A 16,493-nucleotide genomic window follows, 5' to 3' on the forward strand; every position below is an offset into this window, starting at 1 on the left:
TTCCTTCCTGAGCTGCAAGAACGTAGTCTAGAACGTCAGGAGGATGGTGTTCGAGTCACAGAGCTTTCCAAAAAGTAAATGATTGGTTGGAAAAGGGACCAATGCGAGCAGCTTCAACGTTGGAGCATGAAGCGACTCGGTTTGGTGTAAATGAAAGTGTTCATATACACCCGTGTGTTGTATATGAACACTTTCATGTACACCAAAGCAAGCAGCTTCAACGTTGCAGCAACGTTGAAGCTGCTTGCTTTGGTGTACATGAAAGTGTCCATATACAACACGGGTGGATATGGACACTTCCATTTACAGCAAACAAAGCTTCTTGTGGCACTCCTCCAGTTTAACGGCACCAAAAGGTTACTGTAGATGTGCGCTAGTTTAGCGCACATATTAAACTGGCGGAGTGCCACAAGAATAGGCTTCCAAAAGGCCAGTTTACAAATGTGGCGTTTGCTAGATTAGTTTCCAACCCATCCTAGCAAGTGCCACATGTATTCCGAAAGTGGCGCATTGCTTCCGACTTCGGAAGAATGCGCCACCTTCAGAATAGGTCTTAAGTACCGAAAAGGTTGTTAACCATTTTAACGTCCTTTTCGGTACTTAACGCCTTGATGAGAATCAGGGCCAGAAAGGGGAAGTGATTCAGTCTATTCAAATGGTAACTTGAGTGTAGGGAGAATTACTCGAAAATGATTCCACTTTCACAGAATGGTGGGCAGAAGGAAATAGTGCACAGACATGTATGAGATGTTTCGCTTTGCAACTAAAAAAAAGAGCAGGACAATTGAGTTTCTAGCTCAGAGATTTATTCATGAGGTCTGTAACTGCAACATATAAGACATTATTCATTTGCAAAATCAATGTATCTTCCGCTTCTTGGTGTGCTTTCCAACTGGAGTTGGTGGCCGGTGCACACCGGGCTTGGCTTCCCTTCAGCTACTGGCCGGAGCGGGAGCGGGCGCGGGAGCTGGCGCGGGCACGGGGGCGGGCTCGGAAGCAGCCGTAAAACAGCCACGCTTGTGCCACTGCATATCCCGGATGCGGCGCACCGACTGGATCTGGGGCTGGTTGGCGTCCCACTCATTCCAGTGACGATATTCACCCTTTTCAAGGACATACTGCCGGCCCCTGTATCCGGGGTATTCATAGCCCACCCAGCTGAAAGGAAAGGGCAAGTGTCATTAACTGAGCAAAGAAAGGTGTATTGTGACTGTGACAATGCAACAGCTGACTCCTTAAGGAAATACAATTTTAAACACAACTGGATTTATTTTTATCTAACATGTTTGTCCTTTACGAGGACTTTAAAATTACACTCTAAATGTTGCTTCTGCATACTAACATTGTATTCTATTGCCGTTATGTATGACGCACTTTCAATTAACTGTTGCGCGTACACAAGATGTTATGAAGTAGATATTCGTGCATCCCTTTCCGTTGACATTTCCATGAAAAAAACACCTGCCTCAGTACCAAAAAGCAGACTCTTTAAGAAAACTGTTCCTCCACACAAAAAATCAAAATGCCTTACTTTGGCGTGTAACTGTGGATCTAGAGGCAGACGATTGTAACTTCTGCGAGTGACCGTTTAAGGAGATGTTATTCATCTGACAAAAATGTGTGAATTGAGCCTGCGTAAGAAGTGGACAGAGTCGCATTAAGAGAAGTGTGTACTCAAGTGGTTCTCTGAAAAGTGCTGACTGACCCCTGGGCGTGGTGGCTTATTAACCCCAGAAGGAACTATTTGCCGCTAAGGTGTGACATTTCTGATCTTGTTTGAAGTGCTGCCCTGCAGTTATTTTGCAGCCAGTGGAAGAAAATGGACCATAAAGAATTCGACAAATTTGGAGAAGTCTTATCGACTTTTACACAAACAGAGCACTAGCAGAGTGTGTGTGAATACCGAGCATTAGCACAGTATCGTGTGTTAATACCTGAAACATTTTCGAAGAAGACCATGTTAGGTAGCTGCTGGATCCGTCTAACCAAGCGTCCTAGAGTCCCTGTGCCCTCAGTTAGAATATTTATGACGTCATGCAAAGTGCACTGTGCAGCAGTGGGATACCATATCTGCGCGTGTATGCCACCATTCCCCATGACACTGTGCTATTACTGCAAACTGGTATTTGACAAGGTTGGCTCCATGTCATTTCACCGACTGAGAATGCTTCGAAGTAATTTCCTTTGATGGTATTACTTGGAAAATGTACTTAGATTTGTTTAAATATCTTGGGGGTCCCCCTCATAGCCCACTTTCCCTCCACTCCCACCCTCACCCCAAACACCCCCCTACCACCCTTTTTCCCCTTAATCCCCCCAAAAGATATAATTTCAAAGTATTTCGAAGTGGTAGCATTGAAGTAAATTACTTCGAAGTGTTTGTTGTCAGTAAAACCCCTGGATACCAAAATAGTGATGTCGCTGCACCTACTCACACTACGTTAGGCAATCCACAGGCTCAGAGTGTCTAACAACTGCAGACATGGTACTCACGGATTTTATTGCAAGTAGTTGTCATTAAATATACATTAAAGATAAATGCATTTCTGCCATTTAACCGCACTCCGCCTAATTCTATGCAAAACTTTGAATAAAAATGCCTTTTACCAACAATAAATGAGAATTATGAAAACTCAAATTGGACCAAAAGCTTTTTAAAAGGTTCTCAGTAGAGGGGCTCCGACAATTTGGTGTAATTTGAAAGAGGAGCGGGTTCACCCAAAGTTACTGAGGGGAATTCATGCGTGGACCACTTGCTCATTGTGCCACACGAGGCTCAGCTTTGCCTTACTGGTGAGGCCCAACGAGGCTGAAACACGCGTCTGGGAATGCGGAGGGTACTCCTGTTCAGAGGAGGTTTGTCTCGCATTGTTACCATTGTTGTGCTGGAATGCGCTTGTGGGTGGTACCAAACTGGTATGCAAATTAATATAGTTTTCCTCTTTGACGGTACAGTGAGCTAAGGCGTAGTCGTAGACCCTAATGAGTGGGAAAAGGCTATTTGAACCATGTTTGTTCTCACTGAAGGGGCTCCCATAATGTTCTATACTTTTTAAAGGTAGTCTGTATTGCAACGCCTTCATACAACAATTGATTTTTTTCTCCATCTGATGAAACTGAATACCTACCTTTTTTACGAAATATCTGCTGACACAATGGGCCTCATTACGAGTTGGACGGTATTCTGGCAGTAAATCCACCGAAATACTACCCAACGTAATGAACGTTACCGCCACTTCGTCCGGCGGATTTAGACCAGCAGTACAAGTGGTGGTGGTGGCGCTGTTAGTCCCGTTTGGAGTCCAGATGACGCCATTGTGGATTTCAGCGGAATTACTGCCACAATATTACTTTCCACCAATTACACTGATTTTTATTTCAGTGGAAAGTGGGAGGATTTACCTCCAGCATGATGCTGGAGGTAAATCACCCATTTCAGGGCCAAACTCCTCGTGTGGCAGTACGGGAAAAGTGGTGGCAATTCCATTACCACCACTATTTTCCTGCACCGCCGTACTCGTAATGAGCCCCATTATGTTCCATGCCTTTCTAGAGGCAGTACGTTGGGAAGACTATTTATAAGATTTGGTGTACATATGTATGGTGCAATAAAACAATATAAAAAACGACATTAGACTATATTTTACCCAATGCTCACTCATACAAAGCACGCCAGCTGAATGCTCACTGCCAAAATAGGCGTTGTGGCGTTTCCAAAATGTTGAGATGTCATTTGACCCGATGTGTTATCTCAATCAGCAGCCACGCGGCATGGTGTAGTCTGCCATAATAGGACCGAAGTTATAAGGCATAACTGAATCTGCTCCTCTAATGCACCATGCGATCCTGCAAGCTCCCTGTCACCATCCACACCAAAGGAAATTCACTAACACTGCAACTTCTGCGCAATTGCTTACGTTCCGTTGATGGTTTTAATACTAGCCACACGGTCCTGGAATCCATGAGCCCAAAGACTGGGGACATCGTCATCTACAATCTCCATTTTCCTCCCGTTGTAACCAGCATTTTCAAACAGGTGGATCTTGTGATCAGGACTGTCCTGCATTAGAAAAACAGTATTAACCAATCAATGAAAAGCATACAACCTAATGGTATATGGCATGGCCCTTCAAGTTATTGGAGGTCATTACGACCCAGGCGGTAAGTACACCAACTTTACCACCATGGTGTAAACCATGTTTAACCATGGTGGATGGCGGATTTACCGCCCCATTCCAAGGTGAGTGGGGCGGTAAATCCCCATTTCGTATTTACCCTTCCCCATTCCCATTTTTGCCCCATAGGGCATAATGGGAGTGGGGAAGGCGCTAATTACGGCACCGTAAATTACGGTGCCGTAATTAGCACCAAGGCGGTTTAGCGCCATGGATTTTAACGCCTGCTAAAAGCAGCCGTTAAAATTGGAATCAGGCGTTAAGGGTTAACGACGGCGTTAACCCTTAACGCCTGAGTTGTAATGAGGGCCATTATGGGCTAACTTTCCAAAAGCACTAATATCACAGATACTTTGGTGCCCAAGCTTGAAATTGCTAATCATAGTTTGAGTAATCTGACATGTTCTGTTTTTAAACATTTTTTGTGTGTTTTTTGCCATTATTTCTTCATGATAAATGCACAATTCTCTTAGGAGGTCTGTGCATTCAGAATTGAGTATGTGCAAGGCCATCCTTATTATGAAACCCAGCTAGAATTCCCCTTCATGAAAGGTTTCAGTACATATGGGTTATTGTTATAAAGATTTTGGTTCGTTGGTACGTGTTATGAAAAATGAAATGAGCAACAAGGCCATTGTGCATTATGTATTTAGGGATTCGAGTATACAAACCTTTTTATTGTATATCATAAACATTTCTCAAATATAAAGATCTGTGGTAATTCTTTGTTCCCAAATTCCCCTTTGATTTAATGCAAAGCAGCCATGAACCATCATTGATGCTATTTGTCCCTTCTCCTTTCTCAAGAGGGTATTTCGAAAGAGTATCATTAGAGTTTATCAGATTGCACTGCCACCACAAAACCATAGCCTATTGAAGACTATTTGTGGCTTAGTAAATTCCAGGCTGGCACAAAGTGCACAAGGCCTGATCGGCGGCTTTGCCAATTGAAAATGCACAAGCATGAAGGAAAGCCTGTGGCCTACAAACCTATGAGCCACTATACTAGGCCCAATAAACTCACTTACCAAACCAGACCTAATTTGAATCTGTGATGGTGTATCCCCGCTCTTGCCCTGCTGCTTCCCTCCTTCCTCTGTCCTGACCTAAAAAGAGTGTCTCCTCTTAGCGGCAGGGACCTATAAAATGGGAACTTTCCTGGCAAGTGAGGGATATCCCTGATCTCCGAGGATAACTTCCTCTTCCTTAAAACAAAGTGAAAGAGTACTAGTGCTCAACGGGATGCACCATAAAAGAGACGGACCAATGGCTTTCTACTGGCAATCGCCCTTCTTTTGGTTGTGTCTTCCCTTCTAAGTAAGGCAGTCTTCTGTTAAGTCCACTTCTGCACCATGGAACACCTTCCTTACCTCAGCTTCATCTCTCTCGCTATGTGCCTATGCAAAAGACATGGCTGAATCCACAAACGATCTGACAGAGGGCTGGAGAACAGTCCCAGATAGTGACCTAACACTGAATGGAGAGCCAGAATGGCCACGACCGAGGCTTTCCAAAAGGCAAGTCATGTGAAGAAAGCTCTGGGTGGGCTTCATTCTACATTTATTGAAGAAGGTGGCTACAAAGTAAGTGGACATGAAAACGGCCCCGTCATTGCTCCATGTCTTTTCCGTTCACTCGCAACCGCCTCTCCTGGAAACTCTGGAACCCTCATTGGCTTCCTGAAGCGCCACATGACTAGTGTTCTGCTGGAGTCTCTACCCCATAGTAATGAAGACACCCTTATTACTTTTTTTTACAACCTAAAACAGTAAGATAGCATGGAGATAAAAATGGTGGATTTTTAGGTCAGGATTGTTTCATACCAGAATGGCAGCAATGGAGGCCAAGGTCACGGGTTTAGATGAGGGAAAGTAGAATTGTTGATTCGGAGAGGGATTATGAAAAGCATTGGGACTTTCAGGGTGAAGTGGCCTGATCCATTCTGCAGGTCAATGCGTGGATGGGAAGATGTGAGAAACTCAGCAGGACAGGAAACCTAGAGGTGTTTGGGATTCCACAGTTGCCAGAAGGCGAGCATCTGACCCGCTGTATTAATGTGCTACTCCCCTGCATCCTGGACAAAACACATTATAACCCAAGTGCCTCACAACTGAAAGGGGGACATGGGCTGGAGAGTTGCAAGAGGGTATTGTGCTGGTGCTGCCCAAGGATCCTACTCTCTGTGGGGACACACTGAACATGGCAATCATTCAGAAAGAGGTTCACCAGTTTGGGATGAGATACTTCCTGCGTTTTCCTAAATTGCACTGGGAAACTATCATTAAAATAAGGAGTTTCATGTTTTGCAAAGGATTTAATAGTGATAGGTGTGCAAAGATTGATTTGGCAGCCATCTTATATTAAAGTGGTACACAAGGACTTTTGAGCTCTCCCAAGTTGCTGCCATCAAGGACCTTGTGGAGAAAGTGAAAGTGGTCCTGAGTTGTCTTGTGTTTTTCCTTTCTGACAATGCCTTTGACCGAGTTGTTTGGTTGAGGTCAGAGGCGTTGCTACGGTGGGGCTATGGGGCTATAGCCCCCGGTCTTTTAGTTGCAGCCCGGAAAAAACCTTAGGGGCTACAACAAAAAGACTTGCTAGCCCTGAGGCCCAACATTAGCGGTAATGGTAGGAGCTCTCCTACATTGGAAGGGAACATTTGTCTACTCTTAACTGGACAACTGACCCCTTCATCTGCCAACTCAAGAAATGGCCCAGAAGCAGATGGAACACGCCTGTGCAGTTCCAGAATGCAATAGGTTTCCTTCCAACAGGACATCCCAGGCCAGTGCAGGAACTCAAGGTCATCAAGGCATGGTCCGGTACTCTGAAAGGGTTTGTCTTTCTTCCAGAAGATTGGGCAATCAAGCTCAGACAGTTGGCAACATCATTCCTGCCATGCTGGGAAGCTCTGCTGAGTTAATTGTTGCCAGCTCAATGCCACATGGTTTTCTGGGTTTTTGTGGATTATTGGGGCAAGGCTCTACCTTGGGCAGTGCCTTGTACACCCCACGCTCAATGGAGTCTGAAATTTGTGGAAGTGTGACATACTGGTTCCAGCGAAAGTGTTAGGGCCTCATCACAAGTTGGGCTGTATCCCGGCTGTAATACTGCCTGGCTGTATTAGCCTTAGTTGTTTGGTTGAGGTCAGAGGCGCCAGATCATGTGTTGGGCGTTAACGGTAAATCCCCATTCCCCATTGTGTCCATTGGATCCAATGGGGCATTTTCGCTGCTAATACTGCAGGCTAATACAGCCGGCAGTAATACTGCCGAAAACAGGGCGCTAAATGGGATTTTCACCTCTAGAAAAAAGCTGGAGGTAAAACAGCTAAAATAGCACCAAACTCATGATGGGGCAGTCCTTAAATGCGGCGGCAATGCCGTTACTGCTGTATTTAAGGGCTACAACCCAACTCGTGATGTGACCTAATCAGGGAGGAGAAACCTGCAATAGTTGCTCTTTGCAGCAGTCAGAAGGGTTTTCCCCACAAGCCTCCCCTGTTGGTGACAATCACAATGGCTTCCTATAGACACTGCTACATAACATTGCTAGACTACCTGCTAGTCCATAGCAATTAAAAGCAGCTGGCAGGAGTATTGCAAGGCCGAATGCCTTCTCATCTTTTTTAACTTTGTGAAATCCTGCGAGGATTGAGATGGACAAAACAGTCTTATAGGCCTACATCAACCATCAGATTCAAGGAGGTAACAGACCTGGAATAATCCTGCATACTTTGGGCAGAAAGTCATCTCCCGTCATTGTCGGCCGTTCAAATTTGTGGACGGACAGTATATAGGCTATGCAGGATCTTTTCAGCTAAATAAAAGTGTAGCCTCTCTCTCTGACCATTACTGTTGCAAACATTATGTCATGAATTTGGGATGCCATCCCTGGGCCCTTTTTGTATCCTAGAGAACACATGTTTCACAAAACTCAGCATGAGATTTGTGGATTGTAATATATACGCGGCCATATATATATATGCCAATCCTCCCTTGCCCCTGATGTTACGGATGTTTGGTTCCAATCAGGGGCCGATCTGGCAGAAAACATTCTATGGGTACCACTCCTGTTGGGAGGTTTGGTCCCTGCTTCCAATGCAGATAGCAGTGATATGGAAATCACCTCTTTATTTCTGCATCATAGTCATCAGCCGGAGCAGCAGGCCTGCATTTGGAAGTGGTCAGCCTGGGAGTGGTGGGTAGACACATCAGAGACAGGTCTTGCAGTAGAGAGGTCCAGCTCTTAAACTGAGATACGATCGACCATTCGGAGAAAGTAATGCTTTCTGTTATGCACTGTTTGCAGGAAACTGCAATGCTTGAGTGGAAGTACCACCTCACAAGTAAGGACTAAGGTTAGGATTAATAAATCTTGCTGGCATGTAATTCAGTCCTTTCATTTGGAATGCTATTCCCGTGAGTGCCCATTTCCAGCCCGTAGGAGCCAAATCCATTCCATGGGTTTAGGATATCTACACAAACTACATTTGTGTTCAACATATTGTTTTCACTTCGGACTTTAAAAAAAATAAAATGCCACTCATCAGGACCAAATAACGTGTGATGTCTCCTCTACTGATACCCTTGTGAAGTGGTGAATGGTATTCTGATGTCACTCTATTCCTAGCACTTTGGGTGAATGGGCAGCAGTGGCATTAATCGGTGGCAGCTGCTCTTTGATGGGTGCCAGGTGGTGTCCTGTCATCTATTATTGAGGAGCCAGCACCCGTTAAATATCAGCCAAAATGAAAATCTGTTTTTTACAGCAGTATACTGGCATATATCGGGAACAGCAATATGAGAATGTATGTAAAGCGGCAATCAAGGCATGTATGACAATGGGATTCCATTGCAATTCTGGCATATATCTGTGGGCGTCAGCAGCATGAAAATGTGCTTCACAGGGCACGGTTGACATATATTTTGAGACAGACCCCAAGAAGGAGGAAGAACACGCCTGCGGTCCGTGACGCGAACAGTTTATTTTTTTCCATGGGCAGCAAATTAGAGAGCATATTTTTCAATTATTATGAGTCGGATGGAATAGGGAAAGTGTGCCCCCAGGTCGTCTGCATTTTTGGAGTTGCACCTTACATGTTCCACACACACACAGGTCATCCAGTCGTGTTCTTTTTACCTTTAAATTCAGGAATTTGCACCTTTGCGTTTGCCTTTTTAAATCTACAAGTCGCTGAATTCCAGGAAAACCCAGGACTGGCTGACTTTCAGAAGCCTTGCATGGCAATACTTGAAAACTCTGTACAGCCAGAAATGTAAACCCTGCAGCTTTCTTAATTACTGGGATTTCAAATGATGCTCTTCAGGTTACAAACATTTCTCTGCAGCTGGCACTTTAATCCCCTTGGTTGTCTTCGGGGAACGGAACGTGCAATGATCGACTTAGAAATAATAACCTTTTTTTGTTTGGCTATTTACATTTCCATAGTTTTTTTCGACTGCCGCTTATTACATGTAATAATGCCTCTTTTTTAACATATTTGTCTGCCTTCCATGCGAGGCGCATTTTGTTAAGATTGTAAGCTCACCTGCTCCCGTTAGTCCACTACTTTACTTATATTGGCCAAAAGTATTTTAAAGGCCCTCAGTGACACGTGCGTCATAAGCCCCGCCAGACATTTCTCAAGTCCCTCCCCCATGCTTTAGTGCCCCTTCTTTGCCGAGTTACAGCCCTGTGAGGTTGTTTTCCCGGGGCTGTCATGCCCTCCCTTTCTTGGTTTGTTGCAGCTCCCCTTCCCAGAGCTTCACGCACACGTCTCAACGCTGCAGCCACGTGATCAAAGGATTGCCATGCATACTAACAGTCATCTGCTCCATTAGAACATCGTCTGCTGATCCCACTGATAGACCTTAATCCTTTAATCTCCAACTTGGAGAGACATTCGCGAGCCTAGAGTGCAAGTATGATTTTCTTTCTCGAAAAAGCAGCGCGAGAAAAAGGTTGCGCTTTAAAGAGTTTATTATTTACTGCCCTTTGTGTTGCAATAGGAAGTTGTAAGAGGTTCTCTTCCTGACAGTAGCGTTTGTTAGCTGATTTCCAAAGGGTGCATATGTCACACCGACATATACTTAGCATGCTGCACTGTTTAAGTACACCTTTCAAGACCAGTGCCAGAGCCCTCAGAGGTATGGTGCCGGCTGTGCTGCGTCCCAGGGCCCCTCTCTCCCAATAAAAGAGGGTGCAACAGCTTCCCGTGAAACAGTTATCACAGCAACTCAAGGCTCCTTTGTGTGACTCCACAAGTGCATTTAGGTGGGGGCTCCGTCTGACCTGGTGCCCCACAACAATGTCGACAAAGGTGGGATGCAGCGCCCCGCCAATCCCAAACATCAAAGAGGCTCAGCCTGCCCCAAAACCCGCTCCTTCTGGAGCAGTAGCAGCACTCGGGGCCAGAAAGCCTTCCTGGACTTCGTCCTCCCAGACGCCCAACCAGTCCGCCCTGCGGATCTTCAAAACGACTGTCAGCCTTGTCGACAAAGGTCGCTGGCCCAACGAGGTACCCTGGTGCACGGGCAACCACTTCTGCAGTCCACAGTATGGGCTTGAAAGCAACAATCAATGGATGACAGGCACAGCCGTGACGGCTGCCGGTTTGCCGGCGAGAACCGTGCACACCGCCAAAGAGCCCGGGGCGTGTATGGCTGCTAAGAAGAGGAGGCAAGCGTGAACTCCTGACTGGGGAGCCTGAAGTAATGCGGCCTAGACACCCTGCCACCAGTGCCTTGCTGCCTGCCGCCACCCCCCTTACAGTGATGACTCATTGCCATCCGGAGTCGTGGTGCTGAGCCCAGTGCTGCAAGCTCTGTGAAGAATGCCAGCAGGAATCCTGCAGAGAGCTGCCTACACCCCAAAGACCCTCTACCACCTCCTGAAGGTCATTTCCTGCCTGCCTGCCCGCTCCCAACAACGGCAGCACTCTGTGCAGCAGATGTGGTCCCTGGTGTATCCCAGGTGTGGCTTTGCCGGCTAGTGAAGCGCTCTACATCTTGAACTAATAATGTGATATCACCCAAGTGTGTTTGGCCCAGTGAACTATGGTGTGTTTTTGACGCTAAAATTCTGCTTGTTGATTAAAATGGGTGCAGTAAAACGTTGGGATTCTGCATGTCAAACGTGCTTAAAGCGGACCCAGCAAAAGCTGTCTTCCGTCATGTCTCCAATACTTCAAATGGATCCAGTAAAGGCGCATGTCATGGGTGCACCACCTCTCTAGGCCTAATAAAGTGTTTTGTGTGTGTGCAATGCCCAGTGCCCCACTGACTGAATATTAAATGTATGTGATTATTGTTTGGCCGCCCAATGAACAACTGTCTGATCCGAATGTGTTTATAATTGTATGTGATCAAAGAAACAATTTATGTTTGGTGCTATATATTATGCTGCATTATGTCATTTGCTTTTAGTTTACACTTGGCATGGGATGTAATGATGTAATGATTTGTGGCCCCACCCAGGGCTTCTGCAGTATCACTTGTTAGTGACACGTGGCACACCATTTGTTTAGCTCAATAAAAGGGGATCACGGCTTCCTGTGTGCCAGTTCTCACTGCAACTCAAGGCTCCTCTGTGTCAACTCAAGACTCCATGTGCTCATGCATGTGGGGGCCTGGCACGACCCGGTACTTCACATTTTCTTTATAGTGCGCATAATTACAAGCTTCCGGTTGTGTTTCTTTAAGGCCTCAAATTAATTTCAGACACAATAGAATAATTGGCATTCCGTTACTTGTATACTTTCTTTCTTAATCATCAATATAAAGCTACATTCATATTACTGTTCATTAATGCATGTCTATGAGTAATACATTTGTCAGATACCAACCAGAGATGAAGAGATATGTGATCGTTCAAGGGTCTATCCCAGTTTCTTCATTTAACTAAACTGTGTGACTTTGAGCAAAGTATGTCGCTTACGGTACCTCATCTGCCAAAGTTGGGTCCATAGAGGTGATTCATATTATAGTGGGTACTTTGTGCAAATGACTCATTTATAGCTTACCAGACTATGGGCCTCATCACGAGTTTGGCGGTAACCCTTTAATGCGGCGGTAACGCTATTACTGCCGCATTTAAGGGTCCGCCAAATCACGGGCTTAGAGGATTTACCCCCAGCTCTGAGCTGGGGGCAAATCTGCATCGATTTTGCCGATTTTCAGCGCTATTACCGCCGGGGGTAATAGCCCCAAACATTCCTCATTGGGCCCAATGGGGAATTGGAAATTCCTGAATTGACTCAATGGGGAATGGGGACTTACTGTTCCACCAAACCTGTGATCTGGCGCTAATAGCGCGGGGGCGGGGGTTGGCAGTAGGGCTAATAGCCCCAGCGGTAATACCAACTCGAATGGCCCTCATTATGAGTAAAGTGCTGTGGGGAAATAATGTTGATAATGCAGTGTTAACTCATTTATCAGGGTATTACCAATGCATTACCACACCGCTGTACTACAGCTTTGGTGGTAAGGTAGAGGATTTTCGTCCAGCAAAAGGCTGCAGTCAAATCCTCACCTTACTGCCAAAATTGAGCAAAATCGTCAGAATTACCACCAGTGTTAATTCTGTTGAAATCCCCATGGAGTCCTATGGACACCACAAACTGGGGACTGACACCACCATACCACCACTTGTAATCCCGCGGTAAATCCACAGGACCAAGTGGTGGTGACAGTAAATCCATTTGGCTGTATTTCAGCAGATTTACCACCGAAATACCACCAAAGTTATTATGAGGCACCATATTTGTTGCTGCGTATGTTAGTGACCGTTCATAAGCACATCACAAAGTTATTTGTGTCTTGTTATTATTACATTGTTATAGTGTAACTCTGCATGTACTAAAGTAGAAAGATCGCCGTTATTCCTTGTGATGCCATTTCGGCATTGTCCCTTTCGGTGATGTCAGTAAATAGGCACATCAGCCTCCCAAGTCCCAGAACCAGATCTGATCAGTGCACTGCAGTGTTCTCCACCCCAAGACTTTCGAATCTCTGGTGTATCTCTGAGGCAGCTGGTCAAATGCTGCCATCCTGTGGCCATGTCTTGAGCCACAGAATTGTTCGCAAGATTGTTGCAGTCAAATGTTTTTTTTTAATTACATAGATACATTCTTCTTCATAAATTCCAAAGAATGCTCCATTTGGGTGGACAGAAAAAAATCAGGATATCAGTAATTAGGAAATGTCATGTCATGTCTGACCCCAGAGGTCTGCAGTTACATTTTAAAGAACCCGTCTGAACAGTTATGTATACATGAGTGAATATAAAGCAGTGCTTTAAGTGCGGTAAGACATTGAGGGCGATCCTAATGTGAGGGTGAGGCTTGCGTGATAGGTGTGGGGTAAGCACTGGTGGGTGTAGTCTAAAAAATGATGGGCATGGCCTAAAGAAACACAAGTAAGTGAATGCACAGGAGTGGTCTGGCCTACATAACTAAGTGCATATTGCAATACAGTCTGCTTGGTACATTCCGTGAGCCCTACTTCACTTTCACAGAGGAGCTGGACAAACTCCCCGTAAGTGTCCAGCAAATTTTACCGGTTTACAGAGCCACATGTTTGGTGAGCAGCAAAAAATGTGATCATTTTTTGGAAAAGTAGACCTCCATATGGCCCTTCTAATACACAAGCCGGTCAGGGATTCACTGAATGGCGTTATAGCAAACTTGCCTGGGGCAGACCCTGTCCCACCAGCATTTAAGAAGCACTTGCTTGCCTGGGATTCTCGCGTTCTTTGTGTGCACGCTCATTATACACTGACTCTACCCCAGCCCCACCATCTTCTCAGAGTTACTTTCTTGTCCTCGAATCACCAGAGTTTGCATGGATAGAAGGTCAGTTTGTGACTGACTCTACCCCAGCTTTTACAGCATTTCCGATACAGCGACCTGCCCGGGATTCTCTCGATTCCCATGCAGGCCATTATGCCGTTACACTGGGACTCTGTCTTTCGAGTGAGCTGGATGCGATTCATGGAGAACTCACCCTTCCTGCTCTCCCCTTTTGACACCTACATGCTGCTGTTTTTTCTGTGATCAATGTTTCTCGCAACTTCGGTGCAAGGCTCTCTGCCCTTTCCATTACTGCTGCACTCTCTGATCATTTGATCTCTCTCTGCTGTCTAACTTGAACCCTGCCACTACCTCTCAGCTCACAGGCCAGTTGCCAGAATCCCCCTTGCCATGCATTTAGCTCTTTTTTGTGTGTCATGGTCCCATGAACGTCTCGCCATCTTGGGAAGTGTCTTCCATGTTCATTGTGGTGTGGGACTCTCTATTCCAAACACAGATATGAGAAAAAATGCGTTTGCGACAGAGAAAGCGAGAGAGAACAGATGGAGATGGAGATCCAACCTATGGTGATGTCGTCGCTTGCCATTTCAATAGCCCCATTCCTAAAATTGTACGAGCAAGTGGATGGGAACCTTAAAGACTTGACCACTTTGGTCGCAATGATGAACTCAAAACTGGTAGGCATGGACATGGAAATTACATTAACCAACCAGGTACAGTGAGATTCCAACAAAAGAATAGAGGCTTCCTTAAACACCCTGCTAGATCAAAGAAAAACTAACGGATTGGAAAAGAAGCTGCTGGCGGAAATTACAAAAGAAGCACTCAATTTACTAAAACCAAAGAAATCCTTACTTGAGCCCACTAGAGAGGAGAGTAACTATTCTATTCCGAATCAACAGGGGCTGAGTGCATCGAATAAGAGAACGAGCGATCAGGCGACCGCAACCGTGGAACACGTCTTGAAGACAGCTGTACTCTCGCTTGAACCTACAGCATGTATGTCAAGCCGAAGTCAGGAAGAGAATGACAGAAACCTGCCTCCTATAGAGCTAACCAAAGAAGAACCCGTCCAGCGGGAAAAAACACAAGAGAAAAAAAGTGTGGAAACTCAAAAGAGTAATGAGGTACTGGCTAACCCGACGGAACCCAACCTACCATATATTATTGCACCAGAGTCCGCTAGGAGCGAGGCTTCCAAACAAAAAAACATGTCTTCTTTTGAAACTATTCTGGAAAAAACGAGATCATCAGTTAATCCAGACTTTCTGAACCCACAAATACCAACTACCTCGTCTGGTATGAGTAAAAGTGGAATCCATCAAGTCAGTGAATCAAGGAACCTTGAAATTGAGGAGGAAAGGAACAATGACATCTTTCCGATTTTAAAGGGAAACACAAATCAATCGACTTAAACACCAAAAAACCAAGTTAAAAAAACGGCAAAAACTAAAAAGCCTAAAAATCAATGCAGCAAGAATTTTCGACTTTGCAATGATTCCAGAAAGTTCTTACATAACATAAAGACAGTAAATGTTACTGTAAATCAAAATCTAAGAGCGGAAAAGCAAAATCTAAAAGTGAAAGATCAAACTCAGAACAAGAAGACCACTGAAACGGCGATGGCAGGTGAGCTCTTAGAAAAAAGATCAGAGGAAGCTAACAAGGACGATGAGCAAATTAATGATTTACTGAACCTGTCCACTTACGAGGAAGCTGATGATTCGGAAGCACATGGATCGGAGCTGATAACCGGGCCTTGGATATGTCACATTGCTTTCCAAGAGAAGGAAACAACAATTACTGTTTTGAAAAATAAGACTCCAATGGTGGTTTTTACTGAACCAATTCCGCAAAGAATATGTATGCTGATACCGAAGGTTGTTAAGGCGGCAGAAGATACTCACCTGGAGGCAAGTCCGATCTTCCTTACAATGAAAGAAAAAAGAGAAAAGCTAATCACGAAAAATGCTGACAGAGAAAGAAAGGCGACGGACGCAATTCAAATTTTGTTTCAACCAGAATGTACGATGGAAAACGGAGGGGTGCTCCCTGAAGTTCGAAAGTTTGTACCCAATAAGCACAAAGGGAGGGGGCCCTTAGCGAACAAGGAATCCGCTCCGAAACAGATGTCTGAGTTGAAAACACGAGCAACACATCAAACACCAAAAAAAGGCTGTAACCATCCTGCGTCACCTTATAAAGTGAAACTAGAAAGAATCAAAAGCCAAGACAACTTGATTATGAACCGCAACAATGTCCTACGCCTTTTGCACTGTGTACCGTGTCTCAGAACCATACAATCGTACGACATTCAAACAGTGGAATTTCCCCAGGAAGGCCAGAATGACCGTGTGATCCTACATTTGAAGTCAAAAATGAGAGACAACGCTGGTGTTGATGTCACTAGGGTTTGACATCTCGGAGATAATTAATAGATACAATTTCAATGAGCATACTCATGAGCCTCTAGAAGCTCGGTCAGTCTCGTCTGACTGGAAGAAATCAAC

At 45.1% G+C, this 16,493-nt stretch overlaps 1 protein-coding gene across 1 annotated transcript in view; it reads right to left on the minus strand.

The window, feature by feature from the left end:
• Nucleotides 1–795: 795 nt before the first annotated feature.
• The window catches only part of CRYBB3 (crystallin beta B3), a 149,429-nt gene continuing 133,731 nt past the window's right edge, over nt 796–16,493 (minus strand). The window contains exons 5-6 of the mRNA XM_069619383.1: nt 3,918–4,060; nt 796–1,158 (exon numbers count right to left, since the gene is read on the minus strand). Coding sequence (XP_069475484.1) covers nt 933–1,158; nt 3,918–4,060 — 369 coding nt within the window. The 3' untranslated portion in view covers nt 796–932. The remainder of the gene's footprint in view (nt 1,159–3,917; nt 4,061–16,493) is intronic.

Source organism: Ambystoma mexicanum, chromosome 10 (genome assembly GCF_040938575.1).
Source record: "Ambystoma mexicanum isolate Mex_15411 chromosome 10, UKY_AmexF1_1, whole genome shotgun sequence".
Lineage (NCBI taxonomy): Eukaryota > Metazoa > Chordata > Amphibia > Caudata > Ambystomatidae > Ambystoma > Ambystoma mexicanum.